This window comes from Monopterus albus, unplaced genomic scaffold (genome assembly GCF_001952655.1).
Source record: "Monopterus albus unplaced genomic scaffold, M_albus_1.0 scaffold15.1, whole genome shotgun sequence".
Taxonomy (NCBI): Eukaryota; Metazoa; Chordata; class Actinopteri; order Synbranchiformes; family Synbranchidae; genus Monopterus; species Monopterus albus.
The window spans coordinates 32,709-43,816 of NW_018127895.1; the positions used below are offsets into that span (position 1 = coordinate 32,709).

The 11,108-nt window shown below is 39.4% G+C and overlaps 1 protein-coding gene across 2 annotated transcripts in view; it reads right to left on the bottom strand.

The window, feature by feature from the left end:
* tbck (TBC1 domain containing kinase) overlaps window positions 1-11,108 on the bottom strand; it is a 40,320-nt gene that overhangs the window by 14,380 nt on the left and 14,832 nt on the right. For both annotated transcript variants that reach the window (XM_020591757.1, XM_020591758.1), the window contains one exon: window positions 3,500-3,672. In XM_020591757.1, the coding sequence (XP_020447413.1) occupies window positions 3,500-3,672 (173 nt within the window). The remainder of the gene's footprint in view (window positions 1-3,499; window positions 3,673-11,108) is intronic.

Genomic DNA, 11,108 nt, shown 5'->3' on the forward strand with positions numbered 1-11,108 from the left:
GCATTGGACAGTCTTCTTCAATGAACTGTTTTGGGTGGAGAAGTCTGTGAACCAGCTGTGAAGCTGTCCCACATGAAAAATATCCTTTCAGGTGTGTGTTGAGGCACCTCTGTGCACTGTGGCTCCTACTTTGTGACAATAAAATGAGTCAAAGCCATATATTAAAGATATGTTTATCTATATTTTTGATAGATGGCTTTGATTTATTATGACTGGAATTGTAGAACTAGAACAAAATGTTGCAGATCACTACAATTATACATCACCAAACATGCACGTCGATGACCAGCAGATCCTATGAAACTGGAATGTACACTGACTCTCAGCATCCCTGGAGCCCACCAACTGCTGACAGAGTCATTGAACGATACAATAACATCTGAGTGCTGTACACAGAGGCTGTAGTACTCGGCGCCTGTTTTCTGTCTTGTCACTTATATTCGAGCAGCAGACCACTCTACACTTTGGATGACAAGTGCAGTGAACTGTCAGGCTGGACAAAAAACTGCCTGGATCACTGCTCAGCATCATGCCGATCGCTGCCTCTCAGCCGCTACACGGCCGGGGACCAACCAGCCGGATCAGGTCCCACTAGGCATTCACAGCCATCCACCAGTAACACAAAGAAAGAACCATGCCTAAAGTCTTGTCTCAGCCTCTGAACTGAAACAAATCAGGTCTATGGACCTTTCTGGGTTAAGTATTGTCAAATTACGGGTATGGACGTTTAAAAGATAGTTCAATGCCTGGTGGTCGGGTGCGATAAACCAGTGTTTTGACAGGGGGGCAAACACTTGTTCACACAGGGATCTATAGTTTTGGATTTTGTTTTCCCTTAATAATAAAAACCTTCATTTAAAAACTGCATGATGTGTTTACTTGTGTTATCTTTGACTAATATATAAATTTGTTTGACAATCTGAAACATTACAGTGTGACAAACATGCAAAAAGATAAGAAATCAGTAAGGGGGCTAACACTTTTTCACACCACTGTATTGTGGATACTGTATAATATTGTACAGTATTATAATCCTAGTAGGACAGTGATTGAAAGTAGAAAGGTACTTAGCATGTTATGTTATTTCTTTTGATATTTCATGGCATCATATCAACTTGTCATGTCCTTTTATCCTTTTCTCTCTCCTCTGAGTGGATGCTCAGCCTAACCGGTCAGGGTGGAAGGCTGCCCACCAAGAGCCACGGTCTGTCAGAGGTTTCTTTTATTTTATATTCCTCATTGACACCAAGTGCTTAAGGTGGATTTGTTGGGTTTCCCTTATAATATTAGAAACTCTAGACCCGATTATGTAAAGTGCCCTGAGACAATTGTCATCGTGAATTGGTGCTACACAAATAAATTGAACTGAATTGTTCATATTGGCTTTGTGTGTTTTCATATGCCACATTTTAATCTGGTGAAAAGACTTAAACCAACCCTTTCAAATGTAATAAATTAGGCTAGTTTATTCTGATCAAGGAGTTCATAACAGGATTTTACTTTGTGATATATCATAGGTGCAACTAAGAAGAGATTTTGTATGCATGCTGTCCCATAAGCCTTTATTTGCTGTAGCCACAGTCTTAAATTTTGCTCTTGTATCACTTCTCACACTATATAAACATTCCAAGGCTTGAACAGAGAATCTCAAATATGTGAAAAAATTTAATTCAGTCAGCAGTTCTCAGGTTAAAGGAAAATCTCTGCCAACATTTAATGATGAGTAAAGAGCAAAGCGATTTTTAGATCAACATTCAACTTCCTATCTGGATTTCTCCTGTGCAGTCATGCTGTACATACGGTTTTGTGTGTACTGCATGTGTGTGTCTGTGGTCACACTAGTGATGAGAGTGACATTTTAACACAGTGCAGGCCCGCCTCAGTGTTTTCTAAGGAATAAGAGGGGTGCAGATAGATGCAGCCATGGATCAATGCCACCACCCATATAAATGTACCTCGGCTGAATGACAAAGATTACAGCAATCACTTGGGTACACATCAGATAGGCCTGACGTAAGCACTTCTTTCTGGACAAGCTGCATTCAGGTGTGAAAGACGAACAAGGCTGCACCACAACAGCAGAATAAACAGGACTGGCCTGTATGAATGACAGTGCCACATCAACAAACACTCCTCAAAACAAGTATTAACACTTTTTAAGTTGATTTGGACACATATAGTACATGTTTGCTATATAGATTTTTTAATTGTTCATATATGTACATACCTGTATCATAGAATGAAGGACAACATTTTTGACAATATCTACAGTAGCGCTCCACTGGAAATTAAATGCACTTTGGGTGGATTGGATGATTATATTTGGCCACTTTGAAAATTAAATACCGAGGTTGCCGTTTACTGTATCAAGCATTAAACTGTCTCATTTGTTTCCTGAGGAACTCAATCTAACATGTCTGTGCAGATTCTCAGTCATCCAGGTCATAATAAGCTGAAAAAAAACTAGGAAAAAAAATCAACTGGACTTAGATTTCTAGGTCAAAGACGTTTCACCTCTCATCCAACACCAGTCAGTCAGAACTGAAGAAGCCTCTTGGATGAGAGGTGAAATGTCTTCAACCTAGAAATCTAGTCCAGTTGATTTTTTCCTAGTTTTTTTTTTCAGCTCAATCTAACATGAAAAGTCAATACAACTTAACAGGTCTACTGAAGTCAAGCTGCTGCTTTACAATCAGATGTGGATTAGTGAATAGAATGGTTGTTGGGTAATATGTAAAGTCCCTCTGTATGCAAATAAGAAGATATGTGGCGCCAGCAAGAACTTGCAACAGTCTGAAGTTAAAACTTTTATAAAGTTGCAGGCAACATCACTTGTCATGTCTGTACAGAACCTGGTTATTGGGTAATATGTAAAGTCCCTCTGTATGCAAATAAGAAGGTGTGTGGCAGCAGCAAGAACTTGCAACAGTCTGAAGTTAAAACTTTTATAAAGCTGCAGGTAACATCACTTGTCATGTCTGTATAGAACCTGGGTGTATAGACAGCACTGAAAAAGACCTAGAAAAGATCCTGTAGTCCTACAGATCCTACAGTAAAAACCATTTCCAGTTACTATGTAAACAAATGATGCATGATATAGGATTGATACAGATAATAAAGAAAGCAGATTTGAAGTGGTTTGCTGACATTGCTATTGATATTTTAAATTACTGATCAGTGCATTTGAAATTTAATTGTGCCAGTGTCACTCTACATTTAAAGAATTTTTGGAATGTGAAGAAAGAGGAATTTCAGAATTATTATATGGTAATTATTGATGGCAATTGACTGTGACTGTAAAGACATTACACTAATATTACCTTTTTAGTATTAGTAATAAAGATTGCCCTAATATAAACAAGTATATTACCCTGTCATAACCTTACTATTACCTTCTTTTTCATCAAAACAGAACTACATATAGACAAATCACAGAGAAACCACACTGACACCAGGAAAGAAATAATTAAAGAAGATTAGATTCTTCTTGGTGACTCACCAAGTCTGTCTTGGGCATGTCCTGGTAGTCTGACGAGTAGAATGCTGCCGTTTTCCCAAAGCCATTGTCGCCTGTGACCTTTGGTAACTGAGCATGTTGTCGGTATGTAGCGCTCTTAGGAGTCCAGCGGAAAAGACTGATGGACTCACGGACACAGCGCTCAATGTCAATTTCTGTGCAACAAAAAAGACATGAAAATGTTACTTGCCAATGTTTGAGCTGCTCCAACTTATGAGTAGTGAGCATGAGAGCAGTACTAAATTGTTTTTTTTCATGGATTACTTATAAAAAAGTAGACAATAATAAGTTTGCAAATATTAACTAAACCCTGGCAGTGAAATTCCTATGGCTCTGTTTTAACTAACTAAGCTACATCAAGTCATGGTGAAAGTAAGTGGCAGCTTTGGATAAAGATAGCAGCTTTTTATTTGGAAAGCCTAAGAGCCTACGGTCACTCTAGCAGCTCTGTGAGGCTTTACGTGGCACAGTGGTACTTTGACTTAAATACTAACAACAGTTCACAGTGACACTGCTAACACTCTAATGTTTAATCCTTCACTATCTTAGCTGAACATTTCAGCATATTAACATTTGCTAAACGGCACTAACCGCAAAACAAAGCTAAGGCTGAGGGGAAAGTCATTCGATCTGCAGGTATCTGGTCATAAACCAAAGTACTGGACAAATAAACATGTTGACTGGATGGTGGCACTAGTTAAAGATAAGGAATTAAATTTATCTTGAGTGGCATAATTATTGAGCTACATGTAATGATAATCCATTCAATACTTGTTAATTTGATTAAAAAGAAAAAACTTCACACACTTCAAACAGAGGACATTCTCAATTATCACTGACATTTTAACTACATGTGAGAATATAAATGAATGAATAAAGAGGGTGAAATACATGAGAATAAAAAAATGTGGCTGCCACCTTTGTATCAAACATAAAGCATACTGTAAATGTACAGCAGTGTAGGAGGCTCTTTGCAGAAGCAGTGTGATCTTGGCATTTTGTTGCTATTAATAATCTGAATTAGTCATTCAGCAGCATCAGCTTTTTAAAATAATACCTGATCATTGTTTAGCTGCTGTCTTTCATGTCAGCTCTTGTCCAAAAACAAATTTTCATTGTAAAGCAAAATTCCTTCTCTTCCCCCGAATGCCTCTCCAGCAGTATCCCTCCTTCTGCTTCTTACATTGGGAATAGAGAGGATTAGGGAACTCACTGGATTAGCTAAGGATTTGGGTAAATTAGGAATTCTCAGTCTGTCTCCTTCACTCCCCTTTTTTGTGGAAAATAAGCAAGCCTGGCAAATGAGCACTCCTCGGTATGATCTTCACCAGCACCAGGCTCAAGTGCAAATATAGTAGATGTATCTTTCTGTATCTATTTCCCTCCTCTGTCCCACAGCGATGGCAAGGTTAGGGGCTTGTCAACACTCGTAGGCTAGGACTTCACACACTCAGTTACAAGGTTCATTCCAATGAAAAACACACTGATGGTCTCAGATTCCTCACCAGCATGCTCACTGGCAGTCAGGAAAACACATTTTCCCTTCCCTAGGGCGACAAACACTGCATCCAATCACTCCTTCAGCTAAAAGAGGCAGGAATGAGAACGAGGAGATTGATAGCAACTCTAACAAGCCCTGGGCTCAGCTGGGTGGGAATGTTAACCAATTCTGTTAAGGAGCAATTTTTCCATTTAGTCAGACAAAATTACATTTTAGTAATTATGTATAGACATTGATTGTGGACTGAATTGTTGCCACAAACAGGCAAAATAGCGTGATTAGTTACGAGCAACCTGGGGGTTTTGTGGAATTGGACTGTTATGCAAAGGAAGATAGAGCTGACAATATGGGCAATAAGAGAATTTACAAAATTAAAATAGAGAGGATTTGTTGTACTATAATGTTCTCACCATTTTTTTATAATAAACAATAAAATTGTGAAAATTGCTCTTTAATATCAATTCACAGATCATAAAGCCAGACATCTGAAACTTGTGACAATTCCTCTCTCCTTTTCTGAAAAGGTCTTTACTTGTATACCATAATGACACTAAGTGTGGGAAGTGACTACCTATTGTCTAGGTTTGTCCATATATCCCTCTTCCACACAGTAAAGCCTCTGCTCACATTTTAAACAAACAGAATGATGCATGCTGTTTGGTTAAGAGAATATTCCAATTAGGGATGCAAATTTCAAACTGTTGACTTACATAATACATAGTTGGCCACATTAACCATCATTCATTCATCCATCCACCATCCATACTGTTTATTCCTGAAGAGGGTCGTGGGGGGCCTGGAGCCAATCCCAGCTGACATTGGGTGAGAGGCGGGGTCCACCCTGGACAGGTTGCCAGTCTATCACAGGGCTGACACGTAGACAAACAACCACACACACCCACACTCACTCCTACGGGCAATTCAGAGTCACCAGTCAACCTAAGCTGCATGTCTTTGGACTGTGGGAGGAAGCTGGAGCACCCAGAGAGAACCCACGCAGGCACAGGGGGAACATACAAACTCTGCACAAAAAGGCCGGGGTCAGCCAGGGGTCAAACCCAGAACCTTCTTGCTGTGAGGCAACCACCACACCACCACACACCGCTAATTATTTAAAATTCATAAAGTGTTTTTTTCTATAATAAAGCTATTTTAATTGCCACAAAATCAGAGTAAATTAGGACTTGAATAGAACAGATTTAGTAAACAAGAAGTTACTTTAGTTCCAAATTAAACAACAGAATATAATGGCTGCTTGTTTCGAATTGCAGAGTTTCCACTCCTGTCAGCTGCTATTTAACAATTGCCCCTGACAAAAACCTAAGAATTAAGCATACTGCAGCAAACAATGCTACACAACATCCAAGCTTCACTGGAGAACATATTAAATCAGACTAAACATGTTGGACATCCAACAATTAAAACTAAGTTTGACCCATGTTTCCTTTATCAAAAGGACTGTGTAGCCTTCAACAGTAAATAACCTGTAACATTACTGAGTAAACTGAAACAGGGTACCCCAGCCTTCCCTCAGTGGACTTTGGGTCCATAGAAGGCACTACACATACTTTATCTATTGTACATGACAGAAGTGACTTGTGGCTTATTCACCGTAGCTAACATTAGTAGAGCTGCTGGAAACACCAACTCATCTGGTATGTTGCTGGGATAGACAAATACTATCGCCACAATATCATCAGTCTAGGAAAATTCATCTGTAGTCAAAGCAGGGGGTGTCACTTATACAGTTCATCACTTTTGTGTTGATTATGTTTCAAGCATCTTTAATTCAACTGCTGCTGGTTCCAAACATTAGCATCACTGATGCAGCGCTGTATGACACTCTGCTAAACCAGACCACAACTCCATGGGAATCTCACTACTTTACGTTGTTTTTGTATGGATTTAATGTACCCTGATTTGAAACTCAACTGAAAATGAATAAAATGCTTGGGAAAGCCACATGTGTGAATTCTTTTGTTGGCCTTGTATAAGCTTTTAAAAAAAAACATTTTAATTTTTGTTTATACATGCATGGTTCTTAATGTTGTGGCCAAATCGTCTGGCTGTGCAAGGTGCATGCATGCATTAGAAACGCTGAAAGGAACCAACAGCAGTGCCACTCAGAAAAACTAACATGACATTATTAATTACAGTTTACAGTTCTCTCTCTCCTTCCTGCGTAGGAAGGAGAGAGAGAGAACAGTGAGTGTAGGAAGCTCACAAATAAATTCTTTGTCAGGTTTCTTTCTTTCACTCTCTCTTTTTAATTAACTTTCAGCGCAATTCCTTTCCGAGATGATTGATAAATTTGTTGACAATAATGGGACAGAATTGGGGCAGGGACAGAATTAAAACACTTTCTTTGTACAGTCATTTTTAACATGCTTCAAACCAGACTCTGGACCAGACTATGCATCAATGAATCTATATACGTATGCCATGCACTCCCAACACTAAACCTTCAACATCAGGGTTCTGGTTCTCCTTCTGTCATTGTTCTCAAGCTGTCTGCGTATACAACGCTGCCATCAGCGCTTTGCACAGCTCACACTTGTTTTCCTCAGAACTAAATGTCTATAACTACAGCTCATCAGTTCTGTACCCAGCTTTGCTCACTGAGACAGATGCTAATGTCCCGTGAAGGCAAATGCCTCTGCATCGTCAGTAAACACACGGTTCCTTTCAGCTGGAGTGCCTCTCTGGTCTATTGTGAATCAATGAAGACTTCCGGCAAGAGAAAGTTATAGATTACCGGAGGCTACAAGAGTAAGCAATGGGAATCACAAAATGAGATTAATTACCAAATGGCAGGCTAAGATGTATGGCTGGCTCCAGGGCAAAATGTTGCAGCATAGATCTTACCTGGTTCAGATTTGATTTGATTTCAGGTTCTGATATACTGAATGTGATACCATTAACAAAACTCAACAGAAAATAATTCAGCAATATTTTTGTCTTTTGTGAAAATCTGCAGGGTCAAGATAACTTAAGTAATATTTTTTGTGAAGAGAAAGTTTTATACAGGTGATTAGTTACAGCACATATGAATCAACCGATATAGTGACAACACAGGGAACAGGTGGTTGAACATAACCTCATAGTTTGTATCCATTCCCTTAAATCTAGACCTCTCCTCTTCACTGGATATTGGCAACTACAGACTTCACAGCGTTATGTGTAATAGGCTTGTCAGTGAGAATTATTGTCACTGGTCCCTTTTACTGCCTAGAAGGAGAGAAAGAGAGGAGCGTGTCTGAATCATTTAAGGGCCACTGTCCTGTAACGTTATCTTGACCGTTAACTTTTATTCAGACTGTTGCAGTCAGGAATAGAAAAAGACTTTTTTATTTCACAAGTAAATGTCAAGCCTGCTTATGCATCTTTCAAAGTTCATCCATCTGTCTGAACCTTAGATTAAGTCAAAATGTATAATGCTGGGTCCTTTACCTTTTCACCACTGAGACGGGCGTCACTACAACACTACAGGCTTCTATCATGCACTGGCTAAAATTGACAAAAATGTCCGTCATAATGTAAAGTATATGTCAAATGAAAGTGGAGGAAAGTGAAACAGGTTTGGGTGGTCACTAAACTCCGTGGCGCAGTGACAGACTGAATTTCATTTCTTTATAATGCCCAGCCAGCATCAGGGTTTGTTTTCTCTGGCATCACACATGTAGCTCCTGTAGTAACAAGCATGTGAGCCATGTGGATTCTGCTCTGAAACAAATGAATATGAGCCTCAGTTGTATGAGGGCATCAATTCTGCAAGCCTGGTGGCAGAAAGGAGCAGGTGCGGGCCACAAATCAAAGAATATCTACCATAACTCACAGGCTGAGTACTGTATGTGAGTGTTTTTCCACTACATGAATGTGGCGACACATCACATAAACACTGACCTCCAAAACCTTGCTTCCAACAAAGGCTGACATACACTAGTCAAATCACAGGCTAAATAATTTGCTTAGAGAAACAATAGCAAGCTTATAGTTACTTTCAAGTCCTATGAATTGCATCATAAACACTGCAACTCAGCGAATGATATACAACATTTAAACTATCTACCATTTAATGGTTAAGGAAGGTTATGAAAAAACAAGACTGTGAGGCAGTACTTAAACACAGCTTAATGCTAATGTCAACACTAGCATGCTTATGCTTTAGCAGATATAATGGGTATATTAGCCCTAAACACAACTACAGCTGAGGGGGCTGAGAATGTCATGAGTTTTACAAGAATTTGGTCAAATACCAAAGTATTGAAAAAGTGAAATAATTTTGAAATTACAGTGGTGCTAGTAGAAATGTCAGGGGACCATCAAGTCAGTAGGCTTTATCCTTTGGTGACCATGACTGTCTGTACTAAATTTCAAGTCAATTCATCCACTAGCTGTTGTCAAGGTAATAAACACTGTACTGAGCTGTTTGGTATTGGAGGAGTCTGTGTTTGTAACAAGTTTAACAGACCAGAACATTAATAGAAACGTGACTAAACAAATCCTGTTTGAGGTCACTCTACACACCAGGCTTCATTCCTAATATAGTTTAGTGAGACTGCCAGATACGACACTGTAACTACCCAGGTATACACAACTGTGATAATGGGGCTGGCAGTGATATACAGAAACAGCCCTGCAGAAGGAGCCACTCAGGAAATCTTGCCAGAGAAGCTGACTGCAGTTCTCAGCCAACATATTTTACCTTTATAAGGGGAACTGCTTCTCCTTTCCATTCCACCTCAATCACATGAATCTGTTGGACTTAAGCAGTAAAACACAGTGAAGTGTGGCAACACTGACTTTAGGCAGAATGGGAGGCTGCTGGCCTTCGATTACAGGTGCTCCAGCATCGCTTTTAGACAAATCGTTCCTGTCTCTGTTGGTTTTAAAAACCAAATGTCACTCTCAGCTAGAAAAAGTGGGCTAAGCAGCATTTGGAAATAGAGTTTTAAAGGAAATTGTTTGAGCTATCCCCCTGGCGAGAAGTACATTCTGAAGACATACATTATGAATGCTGCTCTCAAATTTTATGTCACTGATACTTTGCTGAAGTAATTGCTTTGTGCAAGTGAAAAGAAGCAGTAAAGCAGAAACACTGTTGGGAGGCTTCACTCTGCGTGGCATATACAGTTGAAAACAGCAGAATTCCTGGGGCAGTGTCAGTGTCTGCCTATAGAAAGTCACTTTCGGCTTTTCCCGTTTAGGGGTGGCCACAGCAAATCATCACACCGACGACTCGCATGTTGACATTTGGCACGTGTTTTACACCGGATGCCACTAGCCTACCAGGGACGGCTACTGTGTCAGTGTCTGCCTATACCACGTTAAAACCGTATGAAAGAGCAGTCTGTTAAAAGCACTTATATATACATATAAAACCAACAAAGCAAAACTAACAAATATACATTTCCAACATTCGTATGATTAGTATCAACTCCTCTGAACTCCTCGAGTTGTCAGCTCCCCTTCTGTCTTATTTAACAATTGAGACAGAGCTGCTTCTCTTGCATATAATGCAAAGGTTACAAATCATGTTGCATGGTTAAAAAAAAAAAATAGTTAAGTGTTTGCAAAGAAATGAGGTATGGGAAGAGCCATACCCAATTTCTGCACTACAGTGTCATGTCACTTAGGTGGTGCAATGAGTGTGGGATGTATCGCATGTGATGTGCATTAACAACTATATTTTTTTCTATACTGCTAGTGACATTTCTCACCACCACACTTTTAATAGCTGTTTCTTTTATTAGCAAATCAGGCAGCCGGTTAGCTTCAAATTTCCATACTAACCGCTGGCTTTATTTATTTGTCCGTCATCATTTCTTTTATGAGTAATCCTGCATTTGTGGTTCAGAGTAGAAAGAAACCCACTCCCTGGTTCATGTGTAATAGAACCGAAGAAGTGAACAGCTATTATTTACTTTAATAATACTCTACCACATTGGTTAAGAGCAGTGACGTGCGGTGAGGTTGACAGCTGGTGAGGCACTGACTCTTTTACAGTCAGGTTTACAACTTGTTAACAAATTGTCTGTTAACAGACAATGCCTTATGTTTTATATCTCATATCAGCATTCTTCACACAAA